This window comes from Oncorhynchus kisutch, linkage group LG13 (assembly GCF_002021735.2).
Source record: "Oncorhynchus kisutch isolate 150728-3 linkage group LG13, Okis_V2, whole genome shotgun sequence".
Classification (NCBI taxonomy): Eukaryota; Metazoa; Chordata; class Actinopteri; order Salmoniformes; family Salmonidae; genus Oncorhynchus; species Oncorhynchus kisutch.
Window position 1 is genome coordinate 36,187,503 of NC_034186.2, and position 20,507 is coordinate 36,208,009.

The following is a 20,507-nucleotide window of genomic DNA, read 5'->3' on the forward strand; positions in this document are numbered from 1 at the left end:
ACATTATAGGACTGCTCAAAACCGACTGATCTACTTAGAAACGGTACTGATTAGATGCATAGAGTCAAATTGTACACACGTTTAAATATGGGAGCCACATATAAAAATTGGTGATACTATATGCAGTGCTTTCTGGAGCTGGACCACCAGAGTAAGTTGTAATTGGCAAGTGCAGCTACTTACACAGGTTCTGAGCAGAGTCACTGATGCCCTGTCTGATACCTGGGGCAGATGGACCAGAACCCAGGGGAGGCAGTGTAGTGGGCTGTAGAGGGGAGGCAGTGTAGTGGGATGTAAAGGGGAGGCAGTGTAGTGGGATGAAGAGGAGAGGCAGTGTAGTGGGCTGTAGAGGAGAGGCAGTGTAGTGGGCTGTAGAGGGGAGAGGTAGTGTAGTGGGCTGTGGAGGGGAGGCAGTGTAGTGGGATGTAGAGGGGAGGCAGTGTAGTGGGCTGTAGAGGGGAGGCAGTGTAGTGGGCTGTAGAGGGGAGGCAGTGTAGTGGGCTGTAGAGGGGAGGCAGTGTAGTGGGCTGTAGAGGGGAGGCAGTGTAGTGGGATGTAGAGGAGAGGCAGTGTAGTGGGATGTAGAGGAGAGGCAGTGTAGTGGGCTGTAGAGGAGAGGCAGTGTAGTGGGCTGTAGAGGGGAGAGACGGGAGGCAGTGTAGTGGGATGTACAGGGGAGGCAGTGTAGTGGGCTGTAGAGGGGAGAGAGGGGAGGCAGTGTAGTGGGCTGTGGAGGGGAGAGACGGGAGGCAGTGTAGTGGGATGTAGAGGGGAGAGATGGGAGGCAGTATAGTGGGCTGTGGAGGGGAGAGAGGAGAGGCAGTGTAGTGGGCTGTGGAGGGGAGAGAGGAGAGGCAGTGTAGTGGGCTGTGGAGGGGAGAGATGGGAGGCAGTGTAGTGGGCTGTGGAGGGGAGAGACGGGAGGCAGTGTAGTGGGCTGTGGAGGGGAGAGACGGGAGGCAGTGTAGTGGGCTGTGGAGGGGAGAGACGGGAGGCAGTGTAGTGGGCTGTAGAGGGGAGAGAGGAGAGGCAGTGTAGTGGGCTGTGGAGGGGAGAGACGGGAGGCAGTGTAGTGGGCTGTGGAGGGGAGAGACGGGAGGCAGTGTAGTGGGCTGTGGAGGGGAGAGACGGGAGGCAGTGTAGTGGGCTGTGGAGGGGAGAGAGGAGAGGCAGTGTAGTGGGCTGTGGAGGGGAGAGATGGGAGGCAGTGTAGTGGGCTGTGGAGGGGAGAGAGGGGAGGCAGTGTAGTGGGCTGTAGAGGAGAGGCAGTGTAGTGGGCTGTGGAGGGGAGAGACGGGAGGCAGTGTAGTGGGCTGTAGAGGGGAGAGATGGGAGGCAGTGTAGTGGGCTGTGGAGGGGAGAGACGGGAGGCAGTGTAGTGGGCTGTGGAGGGGAGAGAGGAGAGGCAGTGTAGTGGGCTGTGGAGGGGATAGAGGGGAGGCAGTGTAGTGGGCTGTGGAGGGGAGAGATGGGAGGCAGTGTAGTGGGCTGTGGAGGGGAGAGATGGGAGGCAGTGTAGTGGGCTGTGAAGGGGAGAGAGGGGAGGCAGTGTAGCGGGATGTGGAGGGGAGAGAGGGGAGGCTGTGGAGGGGAGAGATGGGAGGCTGGGGAGGGGAGAGATGGGAGGCAGTGTAGTGGGATGTGGAGGGGAGAGATGGGAGGCAGTGTAGTGGGCTGTGGAGGGGAGAGATGGGAGGCAGTGTAGTGGGCTGTGGAGGGGAGAGAGGGGAGGCAGTGTAGTGGGCTGTGGAGGGGAGGGAGTGGGGAGAGACCTGTCATTCCATTGACAGTCTTAATATAATCCAGTTTTGACATCACAGGAATTACATACGATCCTATCCTGCAGGCTCAACCTCCAGGATCTTTAATCAATGATAAAGGGGTGAAAGTTGGGACCTTTGGTCCTGGAATGGCACTAGATACAGTATGGTTACAGTCTGAGTACCATGCATGCACTATGAGCTACAACACCACCAATACCCTGTAGGTACCCTGTGCTTACTACCCTTCCCTGTGCTTACTACCCTTCCCTGTGCTTACTACCCTTCCCTGTGCTTACTACCCTTCCCTGTGCTTACTACCCTTCCCTGTGTTTACTACCCTTCCCTGTGTTTACTACCCTTCCCTGTGCTTACTACCCTTCCCTGTGCTTACTACCCTTCCCTGTGTTTACTACCCTTCCCTGTGTTTACTACCCTTCCCTGTGTTTACTACCCTTCCCTGTGTTTACTACCCTTCCCTGTGCTTACTATCCTTCCCTGTGCTTACTACCCTTCCCTGTGCTTACTACCCTTCCCTGTGCTTACTACCCTTCCCCGTGTTTACTACCCTTCCCTGTGTTTACTACCCTTCCCTGTGCTTACTACCCTTCCCTGTGCTTACTACCCTTCCCTGTGCTTACTACCCTTCCCTGTGTTTACTACCCTACCCTGTGTTTACTACCCTTCCCTGTATTTACTACCCTTCCCTGTGTTTACTACCCTTCCCTGTGGTTACTACCCTTCCCTGTGGTTACTACCCTTCCCTGTGTTTACTACCCTTCCCTGTGTTTACCACCCTACCCTGTGTTTACTACCCTTCCCTGTGCTTACTACCCTTCCCTGTGCTTACTACCCTTCCCTGTGCTTACTACCCTTCCCTGTGTTTACTACCCTTCCCTGTGCTTACCACCCTTCCCTGTGCTTACTACCCTTCCCTGTGCTTACTACCCTTCCCTGTGCTTACTACCCTTCCCTGTGCTTACTACCCTTCCCTGTGCTTACTACCCTTCCCTGTGCTTACTAACCTACCCTGTGCTTACTAACCTACCCTGTGTTTACTACCCTTCCCTGTGCTTACTACTCTACCCTGTGTTTACTACCCTTCCTTGTGCTTACTAGCCTACCCTGTGTTTACTACCCTACCCTGTGTTTACTACCCTACCCTGTGTTTACTACCCTACCCTGTGTTTACTACTTTCCCTGTGTTTACTACCCTTCCTTGTGCTTACTAGCCTTTGCATGCTTTCTATGTGCTTCTTTTAAATGTGAGAGCCATGGATGTTATGCGATTTCCCCCCACATAGCTATCTCAGTCACATATCTATGGCAGGTTTCACCATTGAAGAGGGCAGGCAGGAGCAGTTCCGTACTATAGCCCTTGTGGACAGACCCTGTGTGCTCAGAACCAGGACCAGACAGCCTGGCCATTCTAGGTAAAAGGTTATAGGTCATGTGTGCTTCCCCCAGCAGAGGGGAAGAAAGACAAAAAAAAAGAGACCGTGGGGGTCACCCGTGGCCTGACATCTTCATTTGACAAGAGGTTGCTATGGCAACACAAGCAGTAAGAAATGTCTCAGTGTTTTGTCTCTAACTGCTCTCTTCCACGCTGACACATGTTGATCAGAGAGGTTAAAGGAGAGGAGGTGGCTGTTTTCCAAGGCAAACTAATGGAGCTCTGTTTATACTCTGTACTGTACAGCCCACTAAATGTTTCTGATCAAACAAGCAATAAACCTTCACCCAAAAAATTTGACTTGCATTCCACCAAGTAAAAGACACTTAGGAAATTCTCAAATAATCTAAATATACTATAGACTATGTGTTCTTCCACTATAATGCGTTCTATGTTCTTGATGGCTTTCTGTGATTTACACATTTACACAAACAGGCAACACTGGTGTCTACACAAGGTCAACATTGTAACAATATAACACACAAACAGTATACAGATGTACTATCTTAATTTGATCACTCTGTTGTCGCAGAATTTTTTCCCGGCTCTGCAGCAAATGCAAATTGTAATATATTCAAGGATTAAAAATGCTTCTAATGTTTGTCATTTCCACTTTAAAATGTCAGACTTGAATTATCCTAACTAAACATTTAGAAACCCCTACAAAAATGTCCATTAATTATAATCCACATAGTAATTCACATTTCCTGAGAAACTGTTCAAATTAAGATAGCACACCTGTATACACACTCATTCATCTCCTTCTCTTGAACATACACCCACACACGTGCTGATGAACCACAGAGCTCCGAGGCTTGTCTTCATCAGGTTGCTCTCACTATGTACTGAAGACAGACAACAGGTTTGACAGGACAAGGCATTAGAGGGTTTCAGGCAGCAGGCTCTGTAACAGGGTAGACAAACAGACAGACAGACAGACAGGGACACTCTCTTCCAAGTGCAACGTCTTCATATAGTCTTTAAATATACCATAAATTCACTGATAATATCTCAAATTAATACTTGTAAACATTTACATTTATAATTTGTCAAGCCTGCTCTGCTATAGATACTCCATGTCGGAATTAGAGAAGATCCAGAATTCAGCCTATGGTGGACAACCCATGGAAATAGTATCATAAACCAGTGTGTGTAAACCTGACTCTTTGGAATGTGTGAGGCCTAAAAGCCTGATGGTCTGCTGTTCACAGTTGGTCCTGTTGACTTGTGCTTAGGGCTTGACTTGGCATAACATCATGGATTGATCCATTGGCATTAGTCTAGACAAAGGAAGGGATCGTGGAGTTAATGTCATAGAAGATACGTCAAGACTTTCAAAGCTACAAGAACTTCATCTCCCGGAGCTTTTAGATACCGCTGCATGAAACTAGTGGAGATTGGCAGATTCTAGTTCAAATGTGTGATTGGAGAGCACTAAGACATGGCCTATGCTATGGGAAATAGAGAGAGGGAGAGAACAAGGGTACTCTATATACTCTATGACTTAAACTCTCTGTGTGTGTGTGTGTGTGGATGTGTTGTAGAATGTTGGTCAGTGTTGTGGGGTTTGCTGTGTTTACGATTATATCTATGCATTTTTACAAGATAATTAGTCATATTCATAATAAACACATCGGTGCTTTCAAGACAATCAGGGCAATGCCTGTAGATGGTATCACGTCTTCTTCAATGAGATGTATGTACAGTATTGTAGTAAAGAACTGTTTCTCTGTGTTTGTCCAACACTACAACATCAGGGCAAGTGGTTTGGCTTGCAGTCAGTCTGCAGAAGGACTTCCAAGCCTGTAGGTGGTGCTGATCGAATAAAGACTTTGCCCTCTCAGCCTCGGCCTTCCTCGGGAGAACGCTGGTCTGACTTGAGCTTGACGAACTCCTTTGCCACGTCGTCGTTGTTGCGCTGGGACAGGATTCGGAGGACGGTGAGGCCCGTCTCGTCCATGTGCACGCGTTTCCCCAGGGGGAGCCAGCACGCCACGCTGCCCCTAGAGGACATGTCCTTCAACTGCATCACGGCCATGCCCACCGTACGGTCCTCCCGGGCGAAGCAGTAGTCCTTCACACACACCTGCAGCTCGTAACACTCTGTGCCCACCTCGTTACTGAGGGTGCTGCAGGGAGACGAGACAGAGACACACCATTCAAATCAATGCATCTACACTGATCCACCACTCGCATAAGGGTGGTGGTCCTCTTTAGTTCAGTTGGTAGAGCATCGCTCTGACAACGCCAGGAGAGTGGGTTTTATTTCCAGGACCACCCATACGCATGATAAAAGCATATAGGTGGTCTGCTAAATACAATATAATAATCATAATAACTGTAAATAGATGAAAAACGGACAAGATTCCCTATCCATATTCAACGTGACAACTTCCACTACGGCGTGTGTGGGGGGGGGGGGGGCACCACAATCAGCAGACGCTTTGTACCACTGAGGCCAGACTGTAGTACTCACTATGTGAACGTTTCGTTGTATTTGGGGGCGTAGCTGTTGTTCTTGGACTTGGTGGCGTACTTCCTCTTCTTGTCAGCCAGGTGAGGACCGATGATGTAGATCTCCACGAAGGGACGGAACACCCCCGTGGTCTGCCACCTCAGGTCATTGGCTGCCACCACTGAGACAGAGAGGGAAAAATAAAAGGGGGGGGGCATTTATTAACAATGTTTTAACACACCGTCCGTAGACATTTTCTGTGTCTGTGGACGGTGTGTTACAACCTCTATTTAGACAGTGAACGCTGACCTTTAACGGTGACCTTGTGCTCTCCAGTGTTGGGGTGGGTGAAGATCTCCACGTGGATAGACACCTCTCCCACGGCGTCGTCCACTCCAGAGCCTGGCACAACAGGGGGGGGCACAAGTCACTCCTCTTATCTCGTTTACTGCTACTGCAGACAGGCCAACACTATAGCCAGAATACTTTCCCTTCAGCTCATACTCCCTCAATGAAATTACAATACAGCCATTATAGGCTGTATGCTTAAGTATGGCAGATGTAATTGTGTCTGAGAGTTGTAAAACAAACAACATACACTACATGACCAAAAGTATGTGGACATCGTCATTAATATAGAGTTGGCCCCTCCTTTGCTGCTATAACAGCCTCCACTCTTCTGGGAAGGCTTTCCACTAGATGTTGGAACATTTCTGCGGGGACTTGCTTCCATTCAGCCACAAGAGCATTAGGGAGGTTGGGCACTGATGTTGGGTGATTAGCCTTGGTTCGCAGTCGGTGTTCAATTCATCCCAAAGGTGTTCGATGGGGTTGAGGTCAGGGCTCTGTGCAGGCCAGTCAAGTTCTTCCACACTGATCTTGACAAACAATTTCTGTATGGACCTCGCTTTGTGCATGGGGGAATTGTCATGCTGAACAGGAAAGGTCCTTTCCCAAACTGTTGCCACAAAGTTGGAAGCACAGAATCATCTATGCTATAGCGTTAAAATTTCCCTTCACTGGAACTAAGGGGCTTAGCCCGAATCATGAAAAACAGCCCCAGACAATTATTCCTCCTCCACCAAACTTTACAAATGGCACTATGCATTGGGGCAGGTAGCGTTCTCCTGGCATCCGCCAAACCCAGATTCGTCCGTCGGACTGCCAGATGGTGAAGTGTGATTTATCACTCGAGAGAATGCATTTCCACTGCTCCAGAGTCCAATGGCGGTGAGCTTTACACCACTCCAGCCAATGCATTGAGCATGGTGATCTTAGGATTGTGTGCGGCTGCTCGGCCATGGAAACCCATCTCAGCCTCGGCCTTCCTCGGGAGAACGCTGGTCTGACTTGAGCTTGACGAACTCCTTTGCCACGTCGTCGTTGTTGCGCTGGGACAGGATTCGGAGGACGATGAGGCCCGTCTCGTCCATGTGCACGCGTTTCCCCAGGGGGAGCCAGCACGACGAACAGTTATTGTGCTGGCGTTGCTTCCCAAGACAGTTTGGAACTTGGTAATGAGTGTTGCAACCGAGGACAAACAATTTTTACGCGCTACGCACTTCAGCACTCGGCGGTCCCATTCTGTGAGCTTGTGTGGCCTACCACTTCGCGGCTGAGCCGTTCTTGCTCCTAGACGTTTCCACTTCACAATAACAGCACTAACAGAGCAGAAATTTGACGAACTGACTTGTTGGAAAGGTGGCATCCTATGACGGTGACACGTTGAAAGTCAATGAGATCTTCAGTAAGACCATTCTACGGCCAATGTTTGTCTATGGAGATTGTGTGTTCGATTTCATACACCTGTCAGAAACTGGTGCTCCTGAAATAGCCAAATCCACAAATTTGAAAGGGTGTCCACATACTTTTGTATATATAGTGTATAGGAGGGTTTGAGAAATGCCTCTGGTGCTGAAGTGGGCCCGTATGAGACAATCATGCAGCTAGGAGTGGTTTTGGGTTGTAATTGTCTTTTCACTCAAGAGTTCCAGGCAAAATAAATACGAGAACCATCTGATGATATTTCAAGAGCCTATGTAGCCACTCATAGCTGTCCTGTGACTCTGCCTGCCCGGGCCCGGGGGGTAGGAGCCTGTCAGTCAGGATGCAGGGAGGGGGTGATAGTGGGATAGAGGAGACTGGTGGTAAGAGAGGAGAGGGTTATCTTGGTCCTCCTCTACTGCTGCTGGGCAGAGCAGGCAAGTAACATGCTGAGATGGATCCAGTCAGACGGAGAGACCCATTCCTAGCTAAACCCTTTACCCAGAGCAAGCATGGCGACTAGAGGGACCTTGCAGTGAGAGCAGCCCATCGGCCCCAGCCCAGTCACAAGTTATCCTGAGGCAGGGTGCACACATGCCTATTGAGGGCTTGTTAACTTGTGACTTCTGGTGGGATTATGCCCAGAAAGCCACCAGGATTTGAGCTGCACACGACCATGGTATGTGTATATCCCGCCACACAAAACAGGATAACTCATCCTTGGTCCTGGGTTTGGGGTCTTGGCCTGGGGGTCCTTCGATCCATGCTGCTAGGACAGGGGGGGCGGGGGGGTTAGGGGGATACATGCAGGGCCCTGTAGAGGGCTCCCAGTCAGTTACGGACAGCTTGTCTGGGAGGGAAGAGGGGTGATGGGGAGTGGGTAGGTTGATTGACTTTCTTTGCCTAAAATGTGATCTCAGTTTGTAATGATTTACGTCTCTGTATGTTTTAATCAGTGGTGACTGAAAGCAGCCTGAGTGTCAGTGAGTGACAGGCTAGTGAAGCCAGTGTTCTATAGGAGGGAGGTAACAGAGTTCTGGCAGCTCTGTCTGTTTCTCTCCAGGGGCATGATGTGACTGTCAGTCCTTCAGTCACTCAGAGAATGCAGCACTCAGCCATCTGGCCTCCCTTTCTGTTGAGGCTCACAAAAACAGGGTAAAGATACACTCTTCTTTGTGGAATAAGAGCTAAACTGGCTATAATTAAAAGTCTGCACGATACAGCATGAATGAATACATAATATAGTAGGTATGAAGCCTGGCACTTCATCAAGGCTAAAAGTTCCCCTTTTGGAAAATGTCCTGCATTATAATACATTATAGAGGGCGAGCCGTGTGTGTGTGTGTGTGTGTGTGTGTGTGGAGAGACTCTTCCTTCCTCTTCTACTGCTGTAATCAACCTAATATCTCTAATCTCATTATTTGACCATAACGCACATCCTCCACTACTCAGCCTACATCCGACAGCTGACAGGAACTAGTACAATAATGGCATATTACAGAGTATTTCAGTGAGCTTCTGACGTAGACATGTGAGTCACAGTGAGTGATTCTAAGTCATACTGGTGAAGAGAGCTTGAACAAGTGTGACTTCCTGTGAGAGCAGCGGAAAACAAGAGGAGAGCAAATATTGTCTGTAGCCGAGGTTATGCTCTACATGTACCTGTGACTCCTGTGCTCCCCGGTGTGTGTGTGTGTGTACAGTCAGTGGGGGGCTAAGTTTAGCAGTTTAGTGACTAAACCTCTGAAGAGGAGACGTGGAGTCAGCTCCCTCAGCTCTGATGCATACTGACAGAGAGCACATCACCTGACCCCAGGGACCACTGCTGATTGGACGATTTGGTGTTACGCCCAGAGGGAGGAGGGAACTTTCACCTCCTGCCACTGCTGGAGGGACCTGCCCTGGGGAGGGACGACTGGCCACTCTGTACCATTGAGGGACGGTGGAATGTGTGTGTTTAGATTAGGGTATGGTATGGGAGGGTGCCAACAAGGACAGGGAGCCCTTCCAGACGAACTGAGCCACACTTCATCATCACTCCATCATTCAGGAAGGAAGAGAAAAATACATTGCAGGAGTGTCTCTCTCTCTCTCTCTCTCTCTCTCTCTCTCTCTCTCTCTCTCTCTCTCTCTCTCTCTCTCTCTCTCTCTCTCTCTCTCTCTCTCTCTCTCTCTCTCTCTCTCTCTCTCTCTCTCTCTCTCTCTCTCTCTCTCTCTCTCTCTCTCTCTCTCTCTCTCTCTCTCTCTCTCTCTCTCTCTCTCTCTCTCTCTCTCTCTCTCTCTCTCTCTCTCTCTCTCTCTCCTCTCTCTCTCTCTCTCTCTCTCTCTCTCTCTCTCTCTCTCTCTCTCTCTCTCTCTCTCTCTCTCTCTCTCTCTCTCTCTCTCTCTCTCTCTCTCTCTCTCTCTCTCTCAGAGCTATGGGTCTTCTCCCATGACGCATGCTGATGACTGCCTCACAGTCTTATAACGTGGTATCCCTTTGTATGATGGCTACCATGCCTTAGTAGTTTCTGGTCATACATACTGGGTATGTATATGTAGTACATACATCATATGTGTGTACTGTATGTCATCATATGCATGCATGTCCCTATGCACGTGTTAGGATGTTTGTGCATGCTATTGGGCTGTCGGTGTGTGTTTGTGTGTGGGGATGAGGTTAAGGTTGAGCAGGCAGGAGGGTATTCTGAGGATGCGTATGTAAATGGAGGTCTGGGTTCTTGGCGGCCTGGTGTTTCAGGCCCTCAGTGTCCACATACCCTTCTCTGGGTACACATCCTCACTAGCCGTGAACCTCACCCCCTTCCCGCCGAAAACTAGCGGACAGAGGGGGACGAGGAGGAGGAAGAAGGTGAGAGGAAATAGAAGAGACATGGAGAATTATAAAAGAGTGCAGAGATAGAGTCAGAGAGTCAAAAAGGGAAGTCAAATAGATTCAGACGTAGAACTGATGTTGTCCTTGATTAATATACTGTTATCAGTGACATCTACTGAAGTTACATCATTAACCATCCAACGTAACTCGATGCAGTCTATGGTGTTGCTCATTCAAGCCACACACACAGCTTCCTTCCCACTGTGTCGTCGCTATGACGTGTGGTTTAACAGTCTCCAAAAGCACCAAAGTTATTTATTCTAATTACATTTCAAATGATCATTCATTAAGTGGGGTATCCAGCCAGGGGCGTTCAGAGACGAAGTGTGTCAGTGTTTCCACCGCGTAACACACCATCACTGTTATATCATGATTGAGGGGATGAGGAAAAGGGAGAAGGACAGGAGAATCTCTCATTCATTTTTCATCTGAAAACGCCTGTCCGGTCACATTACGCGTTTCTCTTTCTGCCCCCGGAGAGCCTGACTGGAGACTTGACTGTTTCATACCGCGGAGAGAGGAAGCACTCCTCCAAAGTCTTTGGTTCTGCTCTAGAAAACCACGGACATATTGAACGGGAAATCAAAAAAACAATGGGTGTCTGGACAACCCTGGAGTAAACACAACACGGGGATATGTTAGAGAACGTCTCTGGTGCATACCAGTACAAAAGGATACAGTTTCATGGCATCATACTACAATCAATAACTGGCCATATTACACACATCAATGTCCATAAAGATACACGGACTGCACAGAGGGAGGAAGTAAAGAAAGGGAAGACTTGAGAAACATAGAGAGATAGAAACTGGGGGAAGAGATGGGGTGGAGAGGCACCCTACCTTGTGCGTTCTGAGATGAAACAAAGGTCTTGATGAGTTTGTCTGTGGCCTGGGTGTAGAGGGACAGGGCGTAGTGTAGAGACAACAGGTCAGGACTCTTCTCCAGGAAGGTCTTTTTCAGACCCACCCCTCCAGCATGGAAGTATTGCTACAGTACGGCAGAGAGAGGACAGAGTCAGACTATAGCTGTTTCCAAACTAGGCTGAAGTGTGTTGAGTATGCACACAAGACCCACACCCGTATGTCACTGAAATAAACTACTGCAGACCAGTGGGGGTCAGTGTCGTTATGAGGGAGAATTCTTTTTTTTCATGAGCATGGCCTTAGTTCTATTACCCCATGTTGGATGACTGTCATTCATATTCCATTCACCCAGTTCAATGTAACATAAATAGGCTACTACATGATACTCAAATTTTCCCTATACTCATCATGAGGTTGCTACAACCAAGCCTATGAATGAACGTTTACAATGTAGGTGCACACAGGTCGATAGAAAATGTTTAGGTTACAGACAGTGACACATGGAAAGACAGTTACACATTATATACTGCCTTGCACTCTTGCCTGCATCTAGCTGATCTAGGGTGTAATCAATAGTCCAACAGTTGCAAACGAGAGTTTCTATTGGACAAATTCAGGTATTTTTTTATACCTGTTTCATTTGCTTCCGTTTAAGAAACGTTTTTCAACAGAATCGACGGAATGAATACACCCATGATCACGCATAAACACAGTTCGCTTTCATAGCAGCCACGTTGTATTCATTCTAGCCTCTATGCACTATCCTCTCACCTTTACTCTTGGTTTGTGGACTTCAGCTGTATGTGACCAGGTGAAAAAACCTTTCCAAGCCAAACCATTTCATAACCGCTACACAGCGCCTACATCATTGTCCCCATATTAGCTAAAGTAACATCCTAGTCAACATAGCAAATAGAATGAATGCATTAGTAAACCTGCTTCAATCATGCAGTAACGTTGCAGTGTACAGTCAGTAAGACGTTAGAATGGTGGACCCCGTTGGCAATAGATTAATAAAACCAAAAGCTTACCTTGACTTGGATGTGTTCCAGTGTTGTGTTGGAAAGTCATAGCCAGCTAGCTAACATAGCATCCTTCTGTTTGAGCTGGGTTTTTGAGTTACTAAAAACTAGCCAGCTGCATTTGCTACCAAAGTAAGTGAAAAAAATGACAAAATCTCTAACTCTCTCTCTCCTTCATTTTTGAAGAAATTAATTTGTTGAAAACTGTCCAATTATTGTTTTTCTCGCTTTTTGAATCAACTACTCACCACATTTTATGAATTGCAGTGCTAGCTAGCTGTACCTTATGTTTCAGTAGTAGATTCATTCTCTGATCCTTTGATTGGGTGAACAACATGTCAGTTCATGCTGCAAGAGCTCTGACAGGTTGAGGACGTCCTCTGGAAGTTGTCATAATTACTGTGTAAGTCTATGGAAGGGGGTGAGAACCATGAGCCTCCTAAGTTTTGTATTGAAGTCAATGTACCCAGAGGAGGACGGAAGCTAGCTGTCCTCCGACTACACCATGGTGATACCCTACAGACTGCTGTTGAGGCTACTGTAGACCTTCAATGCAAAACAGTGTGTTTTAATCAATGATTTGGTCATGTGAATATATTTAGTATAGTTTTATTTAAAAAGGATAACTTTGTTTTCCAATTTTTATCATATTCACTGAGAATGGTCCTCCCCTTCCTCCTCTGAGGAGCCTCCACTGATGCATACCCATTTCAGACATTATACAGACATTCCATTTGTACTTCTTAGTTTTTTTCTGGGATAACGACACATTGATGTTTCCTGAGGATGCACTACTCTGGTAACACACTGTGGTTTAGTATTCTACAGCTATAGCACTCTTGGCATGAGGAAGAGCATTAGTTGCCATTTGGCTCACTGACAAGTCCTTATTCAAATGACCATTGCAAATTAGCCTCATTTACCTCAGCTTAATCTGCCTTAAATCAAACGACACAGGCTACGGAGGAATTCCTCCTCATGCTGTATCTTTAAAAGAGCCTTTCTAGATTAGTGTTGCTTAACTGCACTAGCCTGAGGCGTACACGTTTACTGACCTTCAACAGAAGGCCTAAAATGTGCTACTCTCTTGTTCATAATATAATATGATGTGCATTTTAAACAGTGATCAAGTCAAAGTGTGTGTGTGAGTGTGTGGGCACATGTGCGTGCACGACTGTAGCTGAGGTCCTGGGGAGAGAGAGGGGTGTTGGGTTGTACCTTGATGGTGTCCAGAGCCAGTTCTATCACAGCACACTGCTTAGGGGACAGTGCCTTGGCCTCCTCACGGCCCATGTGCTCCTGAGAAACACACACATAGAGATTAACAACACAAACAAATAACTCATTATCTGAAATACAGACAGTGCCAACGTGGCACGAGATACGATATGTGCTACCTTTATCTTGGAGAGCTGTCCCAGCTGTTTGGCAGCATTGGAGATGAGCTGAGTGCCCTAGAGGCGAGCAGAGGTATAAACAGAGGGGGAGAGAGAGGGAACAGAGAACGAGGGAAGAGGGCGTTATTATCGTCACGCCACAGGGTAGCTGTCACACAGACTAATGTCACATCACAAAGGACAGACACAGTTCTGAGTCATTCATATTCACATACACACTCCAAAACTCACTGAACACATCAAAGGACTGTCAGAAATATGATCATACTTGTCATTATCTCGCTCACGAACACACAAAGCAAGACAATGCAGTACAGGAAGTGAAGACAGGAGCTCAGCTTATTAGAAAGACAGACAGACAGACAGACAGACAAATGCAGAGGTTCAACAAGCCAGAACCCTACAGCCTGCGCAGTAGCACTGTGGTGATATATCCCGCATCTATGACGACTCTGTGATACTCTGTTAGCAGAATATATCAATAAGTGCTCCACACAGTACCCATCACCATGGTTACACCTTATCTGTAAGATAACGCTCTTCAAATTAGAGCAAAAACAACAGAAAAACAGACAAAACAAACAAAAAGACCTGTACAAAGACTCAGAAGCATTATCATCCTACAAAAGGATTATAACAAGAAGGGTTCCACTCTCATCTCATAAATGTGACTGATCAAATCATTTATGCCATTATGGACGCTCAATGCCAGTCTGTTGAACAACAGTAAGACTGCAGCAGGAACATGGTCATGCAGCGGGTCAACAACAGTCCGGCCCTAAAGGCTGTTTGTTAGTGTGCTAATGTTGTGTAATGTTAACCCTCCATGTGTCCAGCACTACTTGGGTTGTGTGGAGGCTGGGAGGCAGGTAGCTACAGATAGGTTTACAGGGGGTGGCCCACAACAGACAGGACGGTACGGTAAACCGGCAAATAGGAACGCCGTTTTAAAAACAAAGGTGAGAAACGATCGCTTCCACCACTTTGTTTCGAACGGAGAGGCGAGAAAACACAGAGAAAGGAGACAGAGAGGAGAGAAGACAGGACACATTGAGCTAAAGTGATTTTAGTCCTTACATCACTGTGACAAGCAAGCTTCACCCTCCCCTGTAAAGAGAGGACATTGGTTAATACTTCAGGAAGGATCCTGTCCCCACAGTCTGATTGGTTGACTGACTAATTGCGTGGACATCTCAGTAATTGTCCGTCTGACAGGCTAATTGATATGGATCAAAGCCAATCCATTCTAGCTCTCTTTTTATAAATGGGTCCGACAAGTAAAATCTACAGATCAAACTCTACAGATCAACATAAGGTCTATTTCTGCCTTTATAATCGAACTTAAGAGTTGAGCCTACAGCTGGCCAGTCAGGTTTATATCAGTATGAACAGTCGATCCAGCATGGTAATGAACCCATACTAGCTGCCTATAAAGGGACAGGCCACTGACGACCGACAATACAGTTGAAGTCGGAAGTTTACATACACCTTAGCCAAATACATTTAAACTCAGTTTTTCACAATTCCTGACATTTAATCCTAGTAAAAATTCCCTGTCTTAGGTCAGTTAGGATCACCACTTTACTTTAAGAATGTGAAATGTCAGAATAATAGTAGAGAGAATGATTTATTTCAGCTTTTATTTCTTTCATCACATTCCCAGTGGGTCAGAAGTTTACATACGCTCAATTAGTATTTTGTAGCATTACCTTTAAATTGTTTAACTTGGGTCAAACACTTCAGGTAACCTTCCACAAGCTTCCCACAATAAGTTGGGTGAATTCCTCCTGACAGAGTTGGTGTAACTGAGTCAGGTTTGTAGGCTTCCTTACTCGCTGCACATGCTTATTCAGTTCTGGCCAAACATTTTCTATAGGATTGAGGTCAGGGCTTTGTGATGGCCACTCCAATACCATGACTTTGTTGTCCTTAATCCATTTTGCCACAACTTTGGAAGTATGCTTGAGGGCATTGTCCATTTGAAAGACCCATTTGCGACCAAGCTTTAACTTCCTGACTGATGTCTTGAGATGTTGCTTCAATATATCCACATAATTTTCCTCCTCATGATGCCACCTATTTTGTGAAGTGCACCAGGCCCTCCTACAGCAAAGCACCCCCACAACATGATGCTGCCACCCCCGTGCTTCACGGTTGGGATGGTGTGCTTCACGGTTGGGATGGTGTTCTTCGGCTTGCAAGCCTCCCCCTTTTTCCTCCAAACATAACGATGGCCATTATGGCCAAACAGTTCTATTATGTTTCATCAGACCAGAGGACATTTCTCAAAAAATTACAATATTTGTCCCCATGTGCAGTTGCAAACCTTAGTCTGGCTTTTTTTATGGCGGTTTTGGAGCAGTGGCTTCTTCCTTGATGAGCGGCCTTTCAGGTTATGTCGATGTAGGACTCGTTTGACTGTGGATATAGACACTTTTGTTCCTGTTTCCTCCAACATCTTCACAAGGTCCTTTGCTGTTGTTCTGGGATTGATTTGCACTCTTCGCACCAAAGTACGTTCATCTCTAGGAGACAGAAGGTGTCTTCTATCTGAACGGTATGACAGCTGCGTGGTCTATACTTGCATACTATTGTTTGTACAGATGAACGTGATAGCTTCAGGCTTTTGGAAATTGTTCCCAAAGATGAACCATACTTGTGGAGGTCTACCGTGGATTGAAGGCAGCATTCGCGTGAAACTGAAAGCGCGAACCACTGCTTTTAACCAGGGCAAGATGACCGGAAACATGACCGAAAACAAACAGTGTAACTATTCCCTCCGCAAGGCAATCAAACAAGTTAAGTGTCAGTATAGAGACAAAGTAGAGTCGCAAATCAACGGCTCAGACACAAGAGGTATGTGGCAGGGTCTACAGTCAATCACGGATTACAAAAAGAAAACCAGCCCCATCGCGGACCAGGATGTCTTGCTCCCAGACAGACTAAATAACTTTTTTGCTCGCTTTGAGGAAAATACAGTGCCACTGACACGGCCCTCTACCAAAACCTGCGGACTCTCCTTCACTGCAGCCGACGTGAGTAAAACATTTAAACGTGTTAACCCTCGCAAGGCTGCAGGCCCATACGGCATCCCCGGCCTCGTCCTCAGAGCATGCGCAGACCAGCTGGCTGGTGTATTTACGGATATATTCAATCAATCCTTGTCCCAGTCTGCTGTTCCCACATGCTTCAAGAGGGCCACCATTGTTCCTGTTCCCAAGAAAGCTACAGTAGTGGAGAGGGTAGTAAGTTTTAAGTTCCTCGGCGTAGACATCACGGACAAACTGAATTGGTCCACCCACACAGACAGAGTTGTGAAGAAGGCGCAGCAGCGCCTCTTCAACCTCAGGAGGCTGAAGAAATTCGGCTTGTCACCAAAAGCACACAAACTTCTACAGATCCACAATCAAGAGCCTGTCGGGCTGTATCACCGCCCAGAACCGTAAGGCTCTCCAGAGGGTAGTGAGGTCTGCACAACGCGTCACCGGGGGCAAACTACCTTCCCTCCAGGTCACCTACACCACCCGATGTCACAGGAAGGCCATAAAGATCATCAAGGTCAACAACCACCCGAGCCACTGCCTCTTCACCCTGCTATCATCCAGAAGGTGAGGTCAGTACAGGTGCATCAAAGCAGGGACCGAGAGACTGAACAGCAGCTTCTATCTCAAGGCCATCAGACTGTTAAACAGCCAACATAGACTCAACTCCAGCCACTTTAATAATGGAAATTGATGGAAAAAATGTATCACTAGCCACTTAAAACAATGCCACTTAATATAATGTTTACATACCCTACATTACTAATCCCATATGTATATGTATATACTGTACTCTATATCATCTACTGCATCTTTATGTAATACATGTATCACTAGCCACTTTAAACTATGCCACTTTGTTAACATACCCTACATTACTCATCTCATATGTATATACTGTACTCGATACCATCTACTGCATCTTGCCTATGCCGCTCTGTACCATCACTCATTCATGTATCTTTATGTACATATTCTTTATCCGTTTACACTTGTGTGTATAAGGTAGTTGTTGTGAAATTGTTAGGTTAGATTACTCGTTGGTTACTGCTGCACTGTCGGAACTAGAAGCACAAGCATTTCGCTACACTCGCATTAACATCTGCTAACCATGTGTATGTGACAAATACAATTGGATTTGTTTTGAAGCAAAGAGGCACTGAATTTGAAGGTAGGCCTTGACATACATCCCCAGGTACACCTCCAATTGACTCAAATTATATCAATTAGCCTATCAGAAGCTTCTAAAGCCATGACATAATTTTCTGGAATTTTCCAAGCTGTTTAAAGGCACAATCAACTTAGTGTATGTAAACTTCTGACCCACTGGAATTGTGATACAGTGAATAATAAGTGAAATAATCTGTCTGTAAACAATTGTTGGAAAAATGACTTGTGTCATGCACAAAGTAGATGTCCTAACTGACTTGCCAAAACAATAGTTTGTTGACAAGAAATTTGTGGAATGGGTGAAAAACAAGTTTTAGTTACTCCAACCTACGTGTATGTAAACCTCTGACTTTAACTGTACCTCCACCAGTCCGCAGATAGAGTCCATTTACACATCTCACAATGAAAAGTTATGTCTAACAGATAACTAACATTTAAAAATATAACATTTATTTTTTTTAATATTAGGAAATGAAAAATGAAAAATATTCTAGAAATATAAATAAATAAAAGTAAATCAACAGAAACCTTGATTTTCCAGACCAGGTACGAAAACATTTCGGAAAAAGCTTAAAGGCAGAAAATAGCTTTTCTTTAGGCATTGAGAGTGTTTTTGTGCGGTAAAGCAGAAGTGTGTTCTTAGACATAATGTCTACTGCGTGTGTATGTCACCAATCCTGAACTCCATAAGCGTAGAATACATTTCCTGGTATAGACCAGCCTTGGTGAAAGTATATACCTTAGTGATACTCTATGTTATTGTGATTATCATTCTACAACAACAGGACATGGAACCAAACCAGGACAGATCAACACAGCAGGCCTGCAGAGACATACTAGGAGACTTACTACAGTGGAGTTGGAGAAGATCAGACGCAAGCAACAGACCCACATAGGGCAGGGTGACACACTTCAAACAGGGAACACGTGGGGGGAGTGGGAGAGATAGTGGAGAGGGGGGCTGAGAAGAGAGGGTGGGCACCAGATATTAAACCATCACAACGCCAGTCACCCATAGAAGGAGTAGAGTCCTGGAACACGATGCAAGAAGAACAAGGCAACAGCTAGAGAAGTGTCACTTCCTAAGGACAGGAGAGTGTGAAGGAGAGAGAGAGAGAGCACAGAGACGGGGCAGGGCAGGGGGCAGTGGGTTGCCCGATTGGAGGGTTCGTAGGGGGGAGGGCGGCGCCCTCTCTGAGTCAGTCAGGAATGCACCATGCTGCTGTCACCTCAGAGAGAAAAGGACAGAGGTGGACAGGAGAAGAGAGGAGGACAGAGAGAGGAGGAGAGGAACAACAGAGCAGGTAGAAGACAGAGAGACAAATAGGAGGAGTGAGGATGTGTGGGGGGGGGGGGGGGGGATAGTTTGCAGCCACATACAGCAGGACCGACCACCTTGCACTAACGGACTGTGGGACAGACAGACACACTGACACACAGGAGTGTCGTACTTACAATCATCTGTGGAGGAAGAGCAGTGGGAGCAGGATGTAATAACCAGAAAGAAGGGTCAGTGACGCTGTAAAGAGCCCCAGATCAAGTCTCCAAGCAGCAGCAACACGCATATCAGATGGATGGGCAGAGGGCCAGAGGGACCGACAGTACTGACTGAGACTAGGGCAGTGATGATACCATGTTCCATGGCAAAAATGAAAACACAAAGCAGCCCAAACTCTTTGGTCCTTTAAAAAACCTGCTGTATGTAAAATATTGTGTGCTTGGAAAATAACTAAATGTGACTCTGGATGACAACATAATGATGTTTGTTTCCAACATTAGGGCTTTTTTCCTAAAGAAGTTAAATCCGCTTTGTGTTTTGCTTCCTTGCCACGATACTAACAGGTATCGTGATACTGGTATCGTCCTGGCCCTAGCTGAGACTGGTACTGGTACTGTAACACCCCCTCTGGACCCTGTCTCTGCACCCGTGGGAGAGTTGAGAGAGTGGCCGGGGACTAACCCACCATACACTACTATAGAATGATGTGAGGCTCTTTTGTTACCAAATAAAATGAGAACAGATATATCAAAAACAAAATAAATACCGGCTGCTTTCCAACATGAAAGGCTCAGAACTGAGGGCAAATCCTGGGTCCAAATTGCACTTTTTGTGTGTGTCTATTTTACTTTTGAGTTTGAAGTAGTTTAGATGTTAGTTTGTGTCTAGGAGCACTATCCTGGAGAGCAGCCATGAGCTGGGGATAGAATGATATGATGCACTCCATCCCACTTTTGGGTTTCACCTAAATCCATCGAGTGAATGGAAGAGTATGTGGGCGTGGGGGCTGGGGAAAGGGGCGTATCAGGCTCATCTTAATCACCAATCTGATCTATTTATCCTTACAGTGTAAGCAGAGGAGCCATCTTATAATGTAGACAAAATGCCTGCCATCTCAACCCTACTCCTCATCCTGTCTAATAGCTGTCCTGGCTGCTCACTGTGGGAGATTCTTCACTGTACCAAATGTTGAAGTCCTCCTCAGAACAGAGCAAATATTCACATACCACATATCAGAGCAGAGTGCCTTGACTAAAAATAACTCTGATCTGTCTTGGTTCCCATCCCATACTGAGAGGTGGCTTGTGCCTGTGTAGCAGTTGGCATTGTGGGTAGTGTTGGCAGTGTGGGCTGTGTGTGTGCATTTGAAGTATGTGAGACGATGTGCATGTCAGTGTGTGTATGTGTGAGTGTGTACATGTTAGT

General features: G+C 46.7%; 1 protein-coding gene across 1 annotated transcript in view; it reads right to left on the reverse strand.

Moving 5' to 3' along the window:
* Positions 1-1,670: 1,670 nt before the first annotated feature.
* LOC109902965 (protein unc-13 homolog A) overlaps positions 1,671-20,507 on the reverse strand; it is a 54,504-nt gene continuing 35,667 nt past the window's right edge. Inside the window, exons 36-43 of the mRNA XM_031838071.1 lie at positions 18,653-18,713; positions 14,670-14,768; positions 13,593-13,649; positions 13,414-13,494; positions 11,150-11,297; positions 5,978-6,070; positions 5,690-5,849; positions 1,671-5,342 (exon numbers count right to left, since the gene is read on the reverse strand). Coding sequence (XP_031693931.1) covers positions 5,054-5,342; positions 5,690-5,849; positions 5,978-6,070; positions 11,150-11,297; positions 13,414-13,494; positions 13,593-13,649; positions 14,670-14,768; positions 18,653-18,713 — 988 coding nt within the window. The 3' untranslated portion in view covers positions 1,671-5,053. The remainder of the gene's footprint in view (positions 5,343-5,689; positions 5,850-5,977; positions 6,071-11,149; positions 11,298-13,413; positions 13,495-13,592; positions 13,650-14,669; positions 14,769-18,652; positions 18,714-20,507) is intronic.